The sequence below is a fragment of the Varanus komodoensis genome, unplaced genomic scaffold (genome assembly GCF_004798865.1).
Source record: "Varanus komodoensis strain SLA01 unplaced genomic scaffold, ASM479886v1 scaffold16, whole genome shotgun sequence".
Classification (NCBI taxonomy): domain Eukaryota; kingdom Metazoa; phylum Chordata; class Lepidosauria; order Squamata; family Varanidae; genus Varanus; species Varanus komodoensis.
This window is the reverse complement of record NW_025335468.1, coordinates 193104-213222: the sequence shown is the minus strand read 5'-3', so window position 1 is coordinate 213222 and position 20119 is coordinate 193104. Positions and strand designations below refer to the sequence as shown.

The 20119-nt window shown below is 45.9% G+C and overlaps 1 protein-coding gene across 1 annotated transcript; it reads right to left on the bottom strand.

Annotated features, from left to right (window-relative positions):
- Positions 1–1270: 1270 nt before the first annotated feature.
- ZP1 (zona pellucida glycoprotein 1) lies at positions 1271–16727 on the bottom strand. Its single transcript, XM_044426048.1, has 12 exons — positions 16432–16727; positions 14356–14474; positions 11315–13481; positions 10289–10432; positions 8749–8933; positions 8545–8642; positions 7897–8024; positions 7621–7804; positions 7384–7534; positions 3697–3781; positions 2623–2745; positions 1271–1383 (listed from the first exon to the last, which is right to left on the bottom strand). Exons 1-12 carry the CDS (start codon positions 16616–16618, stop codon positions 1271–1273), a joined length of 3684 nt encoding a protein of 1227 aa, XP_044281983.1. The 5' UTR covers positions 16619–16727.
- Between the last annotated feature and the right edge of the window lie 3392 nt (positions 16728–20119).

Sequence of the window (20119 nt, the reverse complement as noted above, 5' to 3'; positions counted from 1 at the left end):
GGATGAGGTTTGCCCCAAGTGTATGGGGGATCAAGTGTGGGTTTATCCAAGAGAGTCCAAGAGGTTGGCAGAGTGACAGTCATGTCATGCTTCAAGCACAGGTCAAGATACATTGCAGAATAAAAGAGCAGCTTGGGTTATATAACCTTCTGATTTTTCATACAGGAAGCAGCTGCAGTCCACTAGTACAGAGACAATAACAAGCCTACAGATAAAACCCTGACTAACTTAAATATACAAGAAAGTCTGGGAGCAAGGAATTCATCACAACTCCTGTACGTCAATACAACTTTAGAACCAACTGTTACTTCTAAAGCTACATTACAACACAATGCTACTGAAATCTATGAGAGGTACAGAAGAATTTAATCACATGGAGTTGAGGAACTGCCACATAAACGTGTACCAGACTGCAGCTTTAGTTATCTAATAACAGACCCTTGTGGATTAAGTTTTAGCTTTGCATTTCAGTCCTCCTATACCCTAAATAGTGATGTCAAACTACTGAAAACATTCCACATGGAACTGAATACTTTTCTGTTCCACCACCACAGAAACATTTGGTGAAGTCTTTCAAAATGGACACTCACATGCCTTTTTTCCTTTCTGCCAACAGACAAATACATTTTTATTTTGGAAGGCCATTGGCACATAAGCCAGGTGCTGCTTTTTTGAACTAGTTGGGTACCAATTTTCTTTATTGTTGTCTTTTAACTTGTGTCTTCAATGGATTTGCTTTTACATTATATTTTAGTCGATGCTTTATTTTACTATAGTTAGCCAACTTGACAGAAATGCAGGTTACATAAATAATTAAACTAAAAACAAAATAGAAGCCCTTGCTTCTGTAGTACCCAACCATGATTGCATGGTTTAGCCATCCAGATTTCTCAAAGTAGGAATGGTAAGAACCAGGAATGTCTGAGCTTGCCAGAATTCTCACCCTGAAGCTCAGTTTGGCTTGCTGCATATTTGCCATCTGTTGTTTTGGTATATTTTAATAGGAAAAATGTGCGTTTTGAAGGTGAAAGTATTTCTGTGCATGCTTTTGAAGAGTGCACACTTTGAGGAACCATGCCTGATTTTATTACCAGAGGTGGCCCTTCTGCATTTATAGCAGTAGGCAGTGTGGAGATGCACAATGTATCTGGAAGAGATAGCTTGGAGCAAATCCACTAGTTAGTTAATGAAACAACTGGCATACCATGGCAAGAGGCATATTAGAAAACATAGCATTGATCAATTTATTTATGCATTTCTTACACCAAAATTAGAACTTATTCTTTTTCTTCCAGAACACTAGCACAGCAACAAACAAAATGATGCCCACTAAGGGCAGCAGCACCAGGAATATCAAGGTCACGTCTCCACTGGAAGAGTCATCTGTGAATAAGAGGGGACAGGTTAGAGAACTGTATCTGTGCCATATGTAGCAACCATTTCTTGCCATCTGATTTCCCTGGTCAAGGAGTATGGCGTATAATCTTGGCATATGATGGCTATTTTAGTGGAGAACCAGTGTGGTGTTGTGGTTCTGCTGTTGGAGTGGGGCTTAGGAGGTGTGGGTTCTAGTCCCCACCAAGCCAGAAAGTTCACTTGGTGACTATGGGCCAGTCATGCACTCTCAAGCCTTGCTGTTGTGAGGATAAAATGGAGAGGAGGAGGAACTTGTAAGCATTCTTGGGGTCCTTGCAAGATGTGGAATATAAGATTTCTTGGGTTCCTTGCAAGAGGAGATATATAAATATAGCAACAGTAGTAGCTAAGACAGGAGTAGTCTTTGCAGAAAACGGGTACACCTGATAGAACCTACATTTGATAAGCATGTGTTCTCCTGCCCTTGTTTTCAGAAACATTTAAGCAGCAGCATACCCTGGATAAAAGCCGCCACTTTAACCAACATGACAGCTCCACTACAGCCTTTCTCCTACTGATTAGTAGAAAGAATAATGAGCATGCTGTGAGTCAGGATGTTCCTGTCTCACAGTTCAGTTCTCATATATGGAACTGCTTAGAGTTGTTGCAACCAGCGCAGCTCACCTTTGCTAGCAGATTTTGCGATAGCATTGGGGAGCAGCTATCTCCCACCTCATTTCCAAGTTTCCTGGTGTAGACACCGGCTCAAATTAGGCTTGTACCATTATCAAGGTCTGCCAAGACCTTAGTGCTCTGAATATTTCTGTAGATCAGGGGTGCAGAATATCAGGCCAGGGGGCAAATTCAGCTCTCTAGGAGTTCCAGTCTGGCCCTCCAGGGATCCCAGAAGCCCACACACCCTTTCCCTTGGCCACACTGCCTTTCTCCCAACCATCATTTGGTAGTTTCCTGGCTTTTTGCACCTGCCTCTATTCCAAAAGGTTGAAATGCCTCTCCTCATGGCTTAGCTACTGGCAATAAAAGATTTAAGCTAGAATATGGTGATATTTTTGGCCACCCCTGTTTGCCTTTGGTCTCCACCCCACTTTGCCTTCTGCCCTGTTCACCCCTGCAGTGTAGCCCTGAGTGCTTCTTCAAAATGGAATTGGTCCTAGGCTTGAAAGATGTAAATGAAGTGCAACAGGCATTGCTTTTTAAATTCCTAGGTATAAATTGGCCCTCCATAATACTGCAGCAGCCACTTACCTTTCTCCCATTTGACTTGTTTCTCATGAGACTGGCTGCTCCCTTGGAAGATCACAGCCCCATTGGTGCTTACTAGGTCTAAGGATTGTGTCCCATTGTGCATCTCAGAAAACCTACGGCCTCCTAGGAGACAAATTGGCAGGAGAAAGTGGGTGAGATCTTGAGGATACTTTGTGTTGTGGAGATGAGGAGAGGAAGAATGTTACCAGAGCTAGAATTGGAGGCATGAAACCTATTCACATGACCAGAGACTAAGAAACACAACACTGTGGAATGAAATGTTCTTTACACCAGCAGAGAACTGAAGACAGATCCATATGTACACAGATTTATTAGGGCTTATGAGGCATGGAGCTGAGCTCTAGCATCTCTCCCTTTAGCAGGTAGAAGGAGCCTGCTCAGGCAGGGCAGATAAACAGTCACAGCACTTCGTTGTGGAATACTGCTTTGGAGAGCCCTTCCCTAAGAGTCAGTTATGGTTGGAAGTATGGGTAGTGTTCAGAGTTATGTAAAGTAGATCCATTTCATTTCAGAATAAGATTTTGAATTTTCAAAAAAGATTGTGAAAAAGAAATTCATTTCAGAATAAGATTTAAGTCAGTCAATATTCATAAATCCCATTCTTTCAATGAGTTTATTCTTCATGAGGCTAATATTGCATACTACCCTATAAGCAAAAGGATTTCCACTTAAGGTTCGTTAAAAAAAATCATAGAATAGTAGAGTTGGAAGGGGCCAGAGGCCATTGGGTCCAACCTCCTGCTCAGTGCAGGACTCTCAGTTAAACCATCCCTCTCAGATGGCTGTCCAGTTGCAATGTTTGACAGCCGCTTTTACCCAAGTGTATGTGGAACATCTTTACACTGTTTCCTGGTCCATCCCTGGTTGTAATTCCTTAGCTCCTAGCACCATGCATTTACACCCAGTTTCTAAGTCATTTATATGAAGCTCTATTTATGCTCAACAACCATGGGCATTAAAGAATCATTCAGATGTAAAAGAAATACTCATGGCAGTCTACATGAATTCAGAAAGGCCCCTTAGGAATATGGCAGTGAATTGATTCCAACTTACTTGCAGTCACTGGCTCTTGACATGCGACCCTGCAGGGTTCTAGCTGTGAAGGGTGACAGACAGACACACTGCAGAAGAGGTACACCTGGAAAAGATATGGCCTTTTATTAGCTGAGTCTGCTAGCAGAGGACTGGCCCGGCCTCAGTCTTGCAGAATGCACTTTAACTAGGAGTCCTCAGAGCCCACAGATTTTAAATGACAAAGAACACAGGATGACTTCAGTTAAGGCATATATCAAGTGCAAGCTTGTTACTGTCTTGCTGAATAGGCAGGTTTCTAAATGTATTCCAGCAACAAACAAGATCCACTAAGGTGGTACACTAGACACTGGTTTCCTAATATGCAGCCTGTAGAGAGCACGGACTGGGTTCGTTGTTCCTCTTGAATTTATTTTCCTCATTAAAAACACAAAAGCAAAACTAGAACCTAAGTAGGAGGTAGGCATTCTCCAAAAAGAAGCACAGGTCTTCACCTTTACCTCTAAACAGATGGGCCTATAGTCTTAGAAAATTCTTAGAAAATTGTCTAAATTGTACATAGGCTTAGAAAACTGCAGTCCAGTCCTTTGTTTTAAAGCATGCACAGCTTCCCATAAATGATTCTGGAGATGGTGAGATGGAGCTTCTGGGAGGTGCACAGAAGAGGTAGCAAGGGGGTGTTTTGCCTGTGCTCTGTTAGCCATTTTCTATTTTGCTATGCTATACACATTTTTGCCAGGGGCATTTTTGTGTTTTGCCTGGAGAGAAGTATGTGTATGTATGTCAGGTGTAGATGAGCATTTTGTGCATGGTTTTCTTTGGGTATTGCCAGTTCACTTTCTCTGAAATGGATGATGTGGCCAAATTATGTGTCTGAGCCTCCAACTGCCATTTATGAAATGGGTATTAGAGCCGAAAAATAGGTTTACGAGTGTATTTTTGGTGTTTGGGGGCAAGTTATTTCTCTTGAGGCTTCCTAAGTTTACCTTCCTAGAAACAGGTGATTTTTGACTGGCCATGCCCATGACGGCTGTCATTTTCTGAATAGGCAAGCCACCCCATGGGGGCAGCCATTGTTTGAAAGCACCCATAGTGCTCTCAAAAATGAACAAAAATATTGATTTGTTACTTGCTGTCGATTGGTTTCTGACATATGACAAACCTCTGAATAAATACCCTCCTAAATAGCCTGCCTTGATAGCCCTGCTCAGCTCCTGTAAACTCAAGTCCATGGCTTTCATTATGGAGTCAACCCATCACCTGGTTGGTCTTCTGCCCTTGATTTTAATCAGCCTGATTGTCTTCTCCAGTGGGTCTTGCCTTCTCATGATGAGGCTGAAGTACAGCAGTCTGTTTCATCATTTTAGCTTCCAGGGCAAGTTCTGACTTGATCTAACACTCCTGTGTCTTTCTTTCAGTCCAGGGTATTCACAAAGCTCTCCCTCCAGCACCATGTTTAGAACATACTGATTTTCTTCCTGTCCGCTTTCTTCACTGTCCAGCTGTCACAGCCATACATAGTTATCAGGAATACAGTAGTGTGGATGAGCTTGGCCTTGGTCTCCAGAGAAAAGTTCTTACACTTGATGACCTTTTCTAGTTCCTTCACTGCTGCCCTTCCAAGTCTGTCTTCTTCACATTTCTTTGCTGCAGTCTCTATTTGAATTGACAACTAAGCCATGCTATGCAAAATCTTTCACAGTTTCCGTTTCTTCATTGTTGACATTAAAGATGTATGATTCTTCTGTTGTTTTCTTAATGTTCAGCTGCAGTCCTGCTTTTGCATTTTCTTCTTTCACTTTAGATCAGAAGTCATTTCAATTTGGTGCTGCATTCTGCCAGTAATATGGGATCATCTGCATATCTTACATTGAGGCATCTCCCACCAATTTTTCATTCTTTCTTACTCTGATTCTAATTCCAGATTTCCTTCTATGTTCTGTGTTCAGATGGAATAGATGGGAATAAATGCATCCTTTGCCTGTAAGAAACTATTCCATTTCTCCATATTTTATCCGAACAATCACTTCTTTTCCATGATACAAGTTATGCACCAGGATGATCAAGTGCTGAGACAGCAGGTTTGCCAATGTGAACGGGTGTGCTGGACAGTAGAGATCTCTGGTCTGATCCAGTATGGCCTTTCTTATGTCAGCCATTAGACTCTTGCAGCATTGATCTCATTGTTTCATTAGGGACAGCACTATTAGCAACCATCCAAGAGAATCTCATTTGGGACTGTTGGTTGAGGTTTTATAAATAAATAAATAAATAAATTTGTAACTCTTCTTTGCTCTTCCTCAGTTGATGACTGAATGTGTTCCAACCTGGAAGTCTTATCTACTGGCACAATCTGTTGTTTCATTTTGGATTGTTGCAGCATAAGGTTTTCAAGGTAAGAAATACCTATAAGACATCTTCTGCCAGTGTTGCCTTCAGCTACCACTACCGCCCAGTGGCTTCTCTTCATAACTTGCTCTGGCTCTGTCACCACTACAGATATCCATGCTCTTCTGTTGATTTGACTGTTATTTCTGAAGAGGGATGTTGAGAGTGGGAAGGTTGGCCCTTTCGGCCAACTGACTGCATCGCAGACAACTTGGAGTTGAAATGTGAAACAAATTACAATGGGATTGGGGAGGATGGGTTATGTCAAAATTCTGAGATGGGGGAAACAGAGGTGATTCTCTCAAGGCCAGACACTTTGCCAAGCCAGGCAGTTTCTGGGAACAATCACAATGTACAATGGGAGGGGCCTCTGAGAATGAGGGATTCTCAGACACAGACCAGCCTCCTCCTGCTCTCAACCCCATGGCAAAGCATTGGCAGAGGCAGAAGGACCAACTGAATGAGCAGTGTGCAGAAAAGAGGCATACTTGCATTCAAAAAGCTGCTCCCAAAGGGATGGGGGCCCAGGCGTGTACATAAGGAACGTTCCTGGAGGTAAACGCTAGATTGGGTTCCAGAACTGCTCTGCACATGCTCATGTCATTCTGAGTGATTTGTACTTGGAAGCAAAAAATAATGTTTTGCAAGGAAAATTATTTGTGGCTCTTGAGTACTTGAAGGAGGAACCTCAGCTTGCAACAGGGTTGATGCATCTTAATCTAGTGTTTCAGCTTGAACCATTCTGCCTTGGGTAACCCTGCTAGGATACTGGACTAGTGAGCACATCTGGCCTTCTGGAAGCATTGCTCACCTGAACTCTCAATTCTGCTGTCCATGTTCAGGGAGAACACCCATAACAGTCTCAAAATTCCAAATGTGCTAAGTGTTCAAAAACACTGGGGACTAATATAGAAATGTGTTTACTTTTAGTACTATATACTGCTTATAATAAAATTTGAATACAGAATGCATGTGAAATAACCAAGAGAAGTCTACTGGATATAACGTTTTCATTGTAGTAAGAGCTATAAAAATATTTTCAAACTGAATCAATTCAATGGGAAATAACCTACTCTCTCCAGGACTCCCAGCTTTAAAACCTAACTTCCCTGGAGAAAATTCTCTTTATTACAACATCTTGACACTGTATGGGGTCAAGACATATTAAGACAAAGTCAACAAACGCTTTCCCAAAAGAAATGGCTATTAGGTTTCTCATATCCAATTTAGTAGCACACAGGATAATTTTTTTCCTCATTCAAAAGGAGGACATTTTATTGCTCTGCCTGAATTACAGTAATAATTTTTTTGTATTCTTACCAAGCCATCAAGTACCATCCGAGGAGCTGAATCCACAAACGTGAAGGTGGAGATGATGAAGCGCTGGTAGTGGTTTGGAAAGGACACCTCAGATGTGGCAGGCCCCATGGGCACCAGCTGGGTTCTGTAGTTGTCTCCTTTGAATGGGCACCTGGAGAGAAGAGGCACTGCCATTCAAGCAGCGGACACCAACCAACCACCCAGAGCAAATCAGCAGCTTCCCTTCAACTTACTCACCCAGCTGCCAGGATTGGCCACTGCAGCTGCTCAAGGGGATTGGTGCTCGGAGTAGCCCAGCACTCATGCAGAACAAGAACCAGGGATGGATCCATTCTCTGCAGGATGCGGACCTCCACATGCACTGGCTCCCGCAGTACCTTCACCACAGGGTAATCTGAGTAGTAGGATCTGTATGTGGAGTCTACAGAGACGTAGTAAAACAAGAGGATCAGCTGTTGGGCTCTTCAGCAAAAGGGGCTGAGACAGCAGGAAGAGGAGGGGGGATGTACCTACCTGTAGCAATACGCAGCTCAAGCCGGAGAGGTCCCACCTGGATAACTGGAGCTGGGGTGGGTGCAGAGAATACTTCACCCTGAACTGGCAGGAAGTCAGTGGCATTGTAGATGCAGCGAGCATGGAGGCTACAGAGGGAGGAGAGGAATGATGCAGAACCTTGATGTACTCTTTAGCTTTATTTATAAGCCTGATGCTTTTCTGAACAGCCAGCCAGGCATCTCATTTTGCAGAACTAGGACCTCAGCCACTTAACGTTGCTCTGTTATACCTTTCACAGCAAATAGGACATATGTCCACTTATGAAAGTCTAACAGCAGCCTCAAGTGTTTATTCCAGCCACACTCAGGGGCAGGTGATTCTTCCTCTAGAGGTCTTTCTCCTCTTTTCAAGGCCAGTTTCACAGGTCAAAAACATATATACTGATGCAATTCAAAAGCCCATAGCAGCTTTCCTGCACAACATCTGGCTCTTCCATCAGCCTCAGCCAGCAGGCTTGTTATAGCAAAATCTAGTCCAGTAGGAAAGATTGGCAACATTCAATTCAGTGCTACTATAGCAATAGGATAACCCTCATCAAGGATAACTGGTCATTCCATAAAACCAGAGGGCAACCATCACATCAATATCCAGCTGAGCTCCACTTACATGAAGGTGCTGTCTCGGGTGATAAAGCCATCTGGTCCACTTAAGATGTCAATGCCTGAAACTAGCTGGTTTTCATATATCAGTCTGCCACCTGTCACCTAAGAAAGCACCACACGTGCATGTTTATCTGGTTTGTTGATCATCAAAAAGGTTGTCTCAAGGTCCATGTAAACAAACAAGCCCCTCTGTAGGCTAGATCCTCACCTGGACAGTTGTTCCACACTGTGTGAGGGGGAAGCGGAACAGCAGGAAAGACTCTGTTTTCCTGACAGGGTCACATCTTCCTTGAGCATAGGAGAGCTTAACACTGTCCAGGATGATGGGGTAGTCCAACATATCCCTGGAGACAGCCAAGATGAAGTAACCATCCTGAAGGCACTGAACAGTAGCTACAAGGCACAAGCAGAACACCAGGGTTACAAACCAAAGAGTGCCATCTAGTCCAGGATCCAGGAACCCTTATTTTTGTGCAGAGGTAAGATAGAGGGAAGTTTGGTGACCTCATGTTCCATCCTGCTGCTCCCCAGCCTCACTCTCCAATCTTAACTGTCTGTTCATGGGGCAGTTTTTCATTCTATCCCTCTCTCTGAAGGCACACAGCTCCTATTACAGAGAGTATACAGAACAGGACTCATCTGTATGAATCAGCCCATTAAGGAACAAAGTATTATTTCTAGTTAGAGAAAGCAACCCAATCGTTAGAGGGCAGTTGGAGGAAATTCTTCACCTGCAGTATGAGACAAAGTTTTAACTTTTCATTGCACAAAGTTCTCCACTGTGAACTGTTACATAAAACATTCTTTTGATATTTGTCATGGAATGTCATTAGCAATTTTCAGTATCTTCAGAATCACTTTATATCCACAAACATGTCTGTCAGGAATCCCATGTTCTAAGGTGCATCCAAGGATACTGCAGGACCTCACTACTGCATACAAAAACACCTACTTTTTTCTCTTACTAAGCAATCACAAATCAGCTTCTGAAGCAGCTCTGGTTTGAAAGCCTCCAAGATCTTATTCAACAGTATTTTATTTTTAGCATGCAAAGCCAGTCCCATTGCAATAAGAAGTTATAATTATCTTAGACATGGCCAGTTCAGTATTCTGAAAGGGGTGGAGTGGAAAGGTCTGCCATTTCTACCCCAGCTTCCTAGTAAGGCTCTTGAAACAGCTGCTATACGTTGTAATACAGCAGTGTCAGGATTTATCTTATACTTACTATTTAGGGTTGTGATGCATGCAGAAGACTGAGGTCCTACTGAATTTGGACTGCCAGTGATCAGAGCACCAGAGTCCCAAAATGCCTTGTGCCAAGCATATTGAGCCAGAGTGGTAGGAAGCTTATCTATGGGGCCTCTGAAGCAATGATACTGGGGAAAGCAACCAGTAGTATCTACCACCAGATATCATGCACCCGAAAGACGAGCAGCTGATTTGCTCAAAAGCCAAGCACTGCAAAAAACCTGAAGTTTGCTCTTGCTCCCCAGAATGCAAAGCTAACCAATCATGCCTGTATTATATAGATTTCTGTGTAATTGACAAAAGGTTGCAAAGGGTATGAGAAGGGCATGGTCAATCTTGGTTAAGCCAGGAAGTTACTAGTTGATGTGCTTCATATAGGAAACAGCTTTCTCTCTTAGTAAAATAAATCATGGCAATGACTGGATACTGGCCTCATTTACCAACGGGAAGCAGGAAAGCCAGTGGAACACCCTAAGGAGCTGAACCATTTCACTCTTTACCTGTGTTGCCATAATAACATGGAATCATTTGGTCCCTTTCATCATAGCAACATCCAGTATGATAGCAGGCAGCTGGTCCTTCTGCACTCACACAGGGGATCTTTCCAGAAGAAACCTGGCATTGCTCCAGTGTTAGAGAGGAACCTGGGAGTGCAAGAGAAGGGAGCTGGCATTATCAGGAGGCAGCAGCATATCCTCATACAGTTTCTCCTGCTAAGAACAGAGACCCACAATGTGTGGCCCTCTAGACATGGCACTGCAACTCACATCATTTATTGGCCAGGACTGATGGGACTTGCTGTCCAGCATCAACTGGAGAGCCATATGTTCCCCACCACCAGACCAAAAGAACTTTACAAGTTCACATTTCGGCTAATAGTTATTCATTGGCAGAAGAGGACACACTCTTTATCTAGCATCATTAAAACCCATTCTCTGGCCTATAAAGGTACACAGAATCCTGAACATCACTACCCCATAGACCTCTGCAAGTATTATGGTCTACATGATTATAACTGCATGGATTGGGATCATGTTTGTGCGAAGTTCTTATCTGCAGAGAAATCTTCTGCACATTCAAAACACTCAAGACCTCAGAACTTCAACTGCAACACTGAGCAGTGCAGGCAGGTCCAGGGCCAAGTAAAAATATGCCCACCCCTTTCAAAGATCATATTTCTCTGACAGCTTGAACATGCAAGAGGAATTTGTACTCAGTGCTAGAACGTTTGAAGCAGGTAAGAGTTGCCCAAGCTTTATGCTGAGCAGCTGTTATATATCAATACATTCCAGAATATTCTTGTACATCATCCTATATTCTTTACATAAAAACCACTTCAACACTTCACTGTATTTTATCAGTTGTTGTACACTACCCAGAGCATTTGGCAATTAGGCAGTATACAAATAAAATTAACAGCAAAGAAAATACACATAAGTGCAAAACCCAAAGATAATGAGAAAGATCTTTGCATGACTGAGATACTGGCATCACTATGTATTAATACTTAAAAATTGGTTGCATACCTATGGTGCGTGCTGGCTGTACTAAGCCAGGCTGTGGTGGCACTGGATGTACTAAACCTGGCTGGAGTGGGTGCACCAGGCCAGGTTGTGGCTGCAGTGGCCGCTCTAGGCCAGGCTGCGGTGGCTGCGGCTGGACGGGGCGCACCAGGCCAGGCTGCGGTGGCTGCGGCTGGACGGGGCGCACCAGGCCAGGCTGCGGTGGCTGCGGCTGCGGCTGGAGGGGGCGCACCAGGCCAGGCTGCGGTGGCTGCGGCTGCGGCTGGACGGGGCGCACCAGGCCAGGCTGCGGTGGCTGCGGCTGCGGCTGGACGGGGCGCACCAGGCCAGGCTGCGGTGGCTGTGGCTGCGGCTGGACGGGGCGCACCAGGCCAGGCTGCGGTGGCTGTGGCTGCGGCTGGACGGGGCGCACCAGGCCAGGCTGCGGTGGCTGCGGCTGGACGGGGCGCACCAGGCCAGGCTGCGGTGGCTGCGGCTGGGGCTGGACGGGGCGCACCAGGCCAGGCTGCGGTGGCTGCGGCTGGACGGGGCGCACCAGGCCAGGCTGCGGTGGCTGCGGCTGGGGCTGGACGGGGCGCACCAGGCCAGGCTGCGGTGGCTGCGGCTGCGGCTGGGGCTGGACGGGGCGCACCAGGCCAGGCTGCGGTTGGGGCTGCAGGGGGCGCACTATACCGGGTTGTGGCTGCAGTGGCCGCTCCAGTCCAGGCTTCGGGGACGTGGGCTGGGATGGGCGCACCAGGCTGGGTTGTGGTGCCTGTGGTTGGGGCTGCAGAAGGCGCACCAGGCTGGGTTGTGGCTGGGGCTGCAGTGGATGCTCCAGGCCAGGCTGTGGTTGCAGGGGGTGCACTATACCAGGTTGTGGGAGCAACGGGCGCTCGAAGCCAGGCTTCAGGGGCTCAGGCTGGGATGGGTGCACCAAGCCCGGCTGGGGCTGCAGGGGGCGCACCAGGCCGGGTTGTGGTTGAGGCTGGAGTGGGCGCTCCAGGCCGGGTTGTGGTTGAGGCTGGGATGGGTGCACCAAGCCCGGCTGGGGCTGCAGGGGGCGCACCAGGCCGGGTTGTGGTTGAGGCTGGAGTGGGCGCACCAGGCCCGGTTGTGGTTGAGGCTGGAGTGGGCGCTCCAGGCCAGGCTGCGGTGGGCGCACTAGACCAGGCTGCGGCTGCAGTGGGCTTTCCAGGCCGGGTTGTGGTTGAGGCTGGAGTGGGCGCACCAAACCCGGCTGAGGCTGCAGGGGGCGCACAAGGCCAGGTTGTGGTTGAGGCTGGAGTGGGCGCACCAGGCCCGGTTGTGGTTGAGGCTGGAGTGGGCGCACCAGGCCCGGCTGGGGCTGCAGTGGGTGCTCCAGGCCAGGCTTTGGGGGCTGGGGCTGCAAGGGGCGCACCAGGCCGGGTTGTGGTTGAGGCTGGGGCGGGCGCACCAGGCCGGGTTGTGGTTGAGGCTGGGGCGGGCGCACCAGGCCCGGCTGGGGCTGCGGTGGGTACTCCAGGCCAGGCTTTGGGGGCTGGGGCTGGGGCAGGCGCACCAGGCCGGGTTGCGGTTGAGGCTGGGGCGGGCGCACCAGGCCGGGTTGCGGTTGAGGCTGGGGCGGGCGCACCAGGCCGGGTTGCGGTTGAGGCTGGGGCTGCAGTAGGCACTCCAGGCCAGACCTTGGGGGCTGAGGCTGCGAGGGGCGTACCAGGCCAGGTTTCGAGGGCTGGGGATGGAATGGGCACACCAGGCCAGGCTGTGGCTGGAGTGGGCGCACTAGGCCGGGCTGTGGCGGGAGTTCCAGGCCAGGTTGTGGTTGAGGCTGGAGCAGGCGCTCCAGGCTAGGTTTTGGGGGCTCAGGCTGGGATGGACGCACCAGTCCGGGTTGTGGTTGTTGTGGTTGAGGCTGGAGTGGGCGCACCAGGCCAGACTGCGGTGGGCGCACCAGGCTGGGCTGGGGCTGAAGTGGATGCATCAGGCTGGGCTGTGTGGCCTTGGCCTGTGGTCTGAGTGGACGTACTCGGCCATGCTGAGGGGGCTGGGTCAGGCTTGCCGGGCCAGGATGTGGTACATAAGGCAGGTTGTCCTCTGGTTTCAAAAGATGTTCTTGTGGTTTGGGGCAGATCATGTTGATGTCACGGGCATCCGTGATTCTGTTGCTTGTTAATTCCTCCAGATGGACTTTCAGATGCATCCTTCCATCCTGTAAAGACATTGAACTGGAATTTTAGAGCATAACTATAAGCTTCTAAGACAGCTATGCGTTGTGAGAAAAGGGCTTCTACCTAGTGAAAGGCTGCGGCATCCCTAATAAAGTGTTGTCATAACTCTACCATTATCCTTTGGATCTTGTTTTGGTAGTGATATTACTTGTTCCTAACTTGGGTAATTGGACTTTTTACAGAATGAGTCAGGTTTTTCTGGTAACAAGCTTTTGTTATATTAGTAGGCCAATATCCTGTTTCTTAGGATAGTCTCTCTCTATTGCCAGAAAATCCACCATTCCCAATACCTATACTGTGCATACTACCAACTCCTTAGCAAGTGTTCTGCAATCCTATTGGCAAAGCTAGTAAACAAAGATTGGAAGCAGCAAAACAGACTAGTTAGGCCTATCTATTCTGTACAAAGACTTTCCAGTATTTAGGCTTGTAATCTATGTCATACCTGGAACACAGTTGGTAGCTGGCACTTATAGGAGAATGCAGAGATCCCAGTCCAAATCCTTGCTCAGCCTTGAAGCTCACACCAGGTAGTCCTGGGCCAGTTATTCCTTCACCTGAATGTCTCTTACAGGGGGAATGGATTCTCTGTCACCTCTTCATGTAGGCATGAGCAAGTTTTTCAACATGGGATTCTCCACATATGGGTTTTTCACTGCAGACATACATGCCAATTCATGAATGTGGATGGGTCTTCCTCTTTCTGCAATGGGTGCATGAATGGCTCTTGTACATCAGCCTTGAGCTCTTCCCTGGAAGAACCTGCTTCAAAGTTCCATACAATGTGTTACTCAGAATCGCAGCACAGAAGTCTATTTGTAGCTTCCACTTCTACCACCATGAGACAAGTCTCACCTTCTTTAGCACGCGACAGCCATTGTAGCCCACAGAGAAAGCAACATTTCTCTCATGAAATGTAATCCAGTGATGGCAGATGGAGCAATTTGAAACCTCAAAGGCTATCCCATCCTCATCTGTTGATAAAGTTTAGAGTATCAGTCAACTTCAAGCAAATATATTCAACAAGAGAAAGCATTGGCAGAGGCTCGTAAGGCTCTTCAAATGTGTTCCTTAGGGCAGAAGACATCAACATGGAGCCTGCAAACTCTCCACCCTTCAACACTTTCTAAAGTTTATTTTTTTAATATGAAAATGTTAGAGCACTAGATCCTTCTACCCTTTACCTGAATCTGCCACTGCCGAGAAGTTACTTCCTGGCCCCACCCAATCCTCTTCCATTCAGACATTTACCCTTCAGTCACTTGTTCTCCAAGTCTCTAACCTTGCTCCTTTTCTCTGCCCTCCCCTTCCCTTAATATTTCTCTCCCCTTCCCTATCCACTCCCCCTTTCTCTTTCTTAGCCTTGCCTTTCTCTCCTACTAACTTCTTGATCTTGCTGTTCTTTTCCCAGTGTTGCTATTCACCCCCTTCTCTTTACTTAGCCATTTTTTTCTGCTCCTATCTTCAAGTCTCACTCTTTCTTTTCCAACTAACACTTTGACTTGCTATTTTTCACCCCCACCCCCACCCCCCTGGAATAGCAGAACTCTCATGGCAGCCAAAATGCAATTAGCCATATCTTTGTGGGGGAGGTATTCTGTGGTTGCACTCTCAGCAATTTCTCAATTCTGAAATGTGCCCACAGGGTCAGAAAACCTGGGGAATTCTGCCTTAGAGATGATGATGATGATGATGATGATGATGATGATGATTACATTTCTATGCCGCCCCTTAGTGGTTTCAGTGTTGTGGTAGCAACAACACCAGTGATTTACTATCTGTGAAGTCTAAGGATAAAGCTAGAACCAGCTTCAGCAGCCTAATCTCCCATAGCAGTCACGACATTACTAGCCATGCTGAGTAGGGGTGATAGGAGTTGTAGATCATCCTTCCCCAGCCCAGCATCCTCCTGATGTCCTCAACTACTTGCTCCATTAGACTTGCAGTTCTGTATTTGGGTTTCCTCCTTAGGCCAAGAAATTGGAAGTCTGAGAATGAAGCCTGTTCCTTCCTAAATTCATAAGTATACTTTACTTGGAAGTTGGGCCTGCTAGGGTCAGATTAAACATGCATAGCATTGTAATCAAACACTAGTCTAAATTATACCTCATTAGGAATTTTGGAGTTTCATGAAGAAGCATTTTAAAGATGCCAGGTTTCAGAAGCAAGCTTGTTTTGAATTTTTACCCTATCGTTTTCAGTTCTCACCCCCATACTACTTTCAACTAGTCACACACATAAACGCAGCAACTCTTCCTGTGACTTCTCTAGTACCACAGCTTTGAACATCTCTGATAAATATCTTTCATGAAATATCATGAAATAAACGGTGATACAACATCATGCTAAGGTAAAACTGCACTAGCCTTTAACTGCTGTAACTTACAACAGGAAGCTTGGCAAGGCAAGTCTGTATGCAGCATCAGTGCCAACAGCAGCCATCCCCAACCTGGTGCCCTCCAGATGGGTTGAACTAAAGCACTAGAATTTCCCCCAGGCAGAGCACCAGATTGCAGAAGACTAAGAGAAAAGGAGCAAAGAGTGTGGAGTCCTCAGTTCAAGCAAGACTGCCCCTACATATCGAAGAGATTTTTTTTAAAGAAAATTAACAGTTCCAGAAAGTTTGTAGCTGTTCTTATTTCTTAGAAAACTTGTTCTTGCTGTTTAGAAACTAAGAACCAGCTCTGCACTGCTTCTTCAGTCAAAAGGGAAGATATAGACATTCCTGGCTCCTCTCTCCATTGTCAGGGGACCCATGGAAATAACAGCTAGGGTGCTTAGCCTAAGAAAGAGCTCCAATATCAAAAGCTTCTAGAGCCCCAGCATATTTCTAATCCATTAAGAGCAAAAATAGTGTAGTCACAAACCCATTTTAACAAATAACCAAACTTATCAAGCATTACTTCAAGAAGGGGAAAACAATTCCCTTACCCAGTAATTTAAAGCGGACCTCTCTGCCTGGGCTAGGAAATACCATCAGCTGCATGCTGTACTCTCCACAGCTGTACTGATACTGCAGGCCTAAGGAGCCAACTCTCCTGAAGTCACCCTGCCCATAGCATAGCCCCGCAATTATCAAGAGCCCTAAACCCACAAAGCCACTGCAGCCCAGCCCCATGGCTGCAGCAGCTACAGAGCAAACACTTCCAAGAAGCCACCCCTCTCATAGGAACACAGCTGGTTGAAGAGCAGGGATTTATAGGGTAGGGAAGGTGGTGGCTTAGATGAAGTGAACCTCAGTGAACTTAGTTTGCACCTGTGAAACTGAAGGAAATGACTGAGGGCTCAGGTCAAAAGTACAAAACTCAACCCCAGAAGAAATGTATCTGCTCTCTATCCCAATAACCATCTCTCTGCCACTTCTTTCTCACTCTCATCAGAAGTATTTCTGCATAGGTATAATCCTATGCATGTGTATTTGAGAATCAGTTCCACAGAATTTGATACAGCTTATATCTGCAACTGATGCTCTTTCTCCTAAGTCCACCAATTTGCCTTTTCATTTTCTGGTGCCTTCAACTCACCTCCCTGCATCTCATTCTTATGCTTTGCACTTTTTCAGAGGTTGCAAGCTTTTGGTTTCCTGCCATTGGTCCTGGGCCTTTAAACATGAAATTCCACATGTGTTCAAGGTCTTTCCTGGGCAAGGTCTCAGTGAATCTGGGCTGCTGGCAAGGGGCTTCCAGGCTAAATGACAAGCAGAAAATCAGGAACAACTTTACCCATCATTGCAGGTTGGTAAAACTTGAACTTGATCCCTTCCTGTTACACAACTACACAGACAATGGAACCAGGATGAGCAAATGGATTTGTCAAATCTATTTTATTTTAATAGTAAGCTCTAACCTGTGAAGGCAATTAGGGAATTCATGTGGCATAGGAAAGAGTGACTTCTTATACACCCTCCTATCATGCAAACCAAATCATTGCGGGTTATAGAAACCAAATGACTTGGCAACATTCCTCTCCTTCTGCCTCTTTAGTTACTGATGTGATTCTGACATGGAAGTGACATGCTGTAGGTGGTGCTAAGGGACACTTTAGGAACTTTCTAGTTTGTAACTCTACTTTAAAGCTATTCTAGCTACAAAAGAGCTTGATAGTGACAGCAGCACTCCCAAGGATCCCATGATAATGGCAATAACTTATTTATGTGGATGGCAATAACTACATATACTCATGGAAGTAATTGCCCTTGAAGCTTAAATACTTTCTGATCTGTACCATTTTAGAACATGCTTGACCATTGTTCTTCAGGTCATCTGAACTCACTCTGTTTTGGAGAAATACAAGTGCCAGTGTACGTTTTGCACTGAGCTTACACATGTTTATGAAATAATGAATCACTGAGTTTAATTGACTTTCAGTGAAGTCCTGTACATGTCTACTTCTGTTAGCCCATAGAATTAAATGAAACACATTCTTGGGTGCGTATAAGATTGCTGTCTTACTTTCTTGTAAACATGTAGAATTCTGACCTTTGTTCTAGCTGTAAGAATGGCACATGGACAACAAATGAATATAAACATCTGCCCTAATCTACAAAAAATGGAATGGTTGGAGCAGCCTTCTCCAGTCTGGCATCCGCAGAGGCAGCTTCCATAACTGGCTGGGGAGTACTGGTCCAACTCATGTAGAGGGACAGGCAGAGAAGGCTGAGCTAGACAATGGGAAAAAAGCCCAGGCTGGAAGTGCCATGATTACAGATAGAATTTCTGAAGCATAGAAATGCAAGCTTGCGGGTGAAAGGACTTGAAGAAAGAAATAGAAGGAGCATCTTCTCTGGAAAACAATTCCAAGTGTAAGGGTCAATCAGTGGGAAAAGGTGCAAATTATGACCATGTAGGATAGCCTTTTGCAACCTGGGACCCTCCAGATGTTTCAGGCTTCACTTCTGATCAGCCCCATCCAGCAGGACCCATGGTCAGGAACGCTGGGCATTGTGGTCTGAAATATCTGGAGGGCATTGGAAAAGGCTGATCTAGATAAATATACAAGTCCCATGATCTAGCGTTCTCATTACCATAACATACTGGTACTATTTTCACTGCATTGCTTGTCCTGTTTGGCATGCTACCATACTTCCATGTGGGTCTGCACAATATGTAGTTCCTTTTTAAAGAAGAATAAAGAGGGGGTTGGTGAAGGCCACTCCCTGACTTGAAGTCCTGATTGATCCCATCTTCCAGCTTCAAATCATTTTCAGTGAGCAACTGAAGGCTGCTGCAGTCTGTGGCCATTCTTCTTGTACCTCCAAGTCCCTTGCAGTTGCTTGGCAAAAAGAATCTTTTCCTCCTTGGGTGGATTGAACTCTTGCCTTAAAGAGGACCATATGGGCTTTTTTCATGCCGGCTCAAAGCTGCCGTGTTGATTGGACTCTCCTCCCTCCCTCCGTGTATTCTGCTGTAAAAGATGCTTGTGAGAAGCATCAGGGGGATTCAAGTTCCATCAGGGAACTTGCAGTAGTGAGACCCTTGTAGGTTGTGTCACAGAGGCTAAAAGGTTGGAGGCACTATGGTGATGCAGGGCTGTCCTCATCAACTTGAGTTCACTGGTTCCCTTTCTGTGTGGGGCAGGGATATGTGGGCACCCTTGCCAGCACAATCCCAGCCCCATTTTCGTTTCTAGGGAGGCTGGGAGTGTGCTCACCATTTTTACACCACTCAGGGATTTGGGGTTTGTGTGTGTGTCTCCCCTTCTCCACCTAGCTGAGCATACATGAAACAGCAGGCGATGTTCCCTTCCCACCCCGTCCCCAATATAGGATTGCTCAACCTGTTGCCTATTACACAGGCAGACTAGGAGATAAATTGCCACAATTAACCTTTATGTAATTCACTGAAAGACACAGATTTGACAGACAGATGAGGACAGCTTTAAATATCCAGTCTGTTAATGAAGTAAAGGTGTGATCCTATGCATGTTTAGACAGAAAAAAGCCCTAGAATTCCCAACATTCCTCAGCCAGCGTTTTCTATCTAAACATGTGTGGGACTGCACTTTAAGGGGTTTTTCTGGAGGTGATGGTGATTTATGAAGCAGATGAAGTCTCTGGGAGAGACTGGCTGAGCTTTTGTAACAGGTGAATGAACCTCTGCTTGCTGCTAAGTGAGGTCTTCAGATTTTTAGAGAAAAGTAGGGTGGGCAGAAGGACCAAGGGAAAGAAGGAGCCCCTGGAGAGGGCAGCTAAGAGTAACTTTGGTGTCTAGAACAGGAGAGTTGGACAAGATGAATGAGAAGAGTGTGTAAGGGGAAACTGGGTAAGGGAAAAGCAATGGTGTACATACACCGGAGCTGGAGAGGTGAGGAAGGCTGAGGTCTGCAAATAGATTTGGCTGTAACTTTCTACACCAATTCAGCTGAAGATCTGCACTTGATTTTAAGAAGTGAAGCCACTAAAGTTGGCTGGTTTTCTTATTTTAGGGATTCTTTCTTTCTTCATCACAGTTTCCCAATGCATAATGGGTGCTTTGTATTTCATCAACTGTGAAACACCAATGAAACACCCAGCCCAGTGTCTCTCTGATCTATCTATCTATCTATCTATCTATCTATCTATCTATCTATCTATTTATAACATTTCTATGCCACCCCCATCGCAACAAAGCCTCAGGGTGGC

Excerpts from the sequence above, each read along its gene's own strand:
- ZP1 (XM_044426048.1), bottom strand. The coding sequence starts at position 16,618 with ATGGGGCTGGGCTGCAGTGGCTTTGTGGGTTTAGGGCTCTTGATAATT. Across the intron at positions 10,433-11,314 it reads ACAGCCAGCACGCACCATAG|GTTCCTCTCTAACACTGGAG; the intron begins GTATGCAACCAA and ends TTGCACTCCCAG. Across the intron at positions 2,746-3,696 it reads TCAAGAGCCAGTGACTGCAA|GAGGCCGTAGGTTTTCTGAG; the intron begins GTAAGTTGGAAT and ends TTTGTCTCCTAG.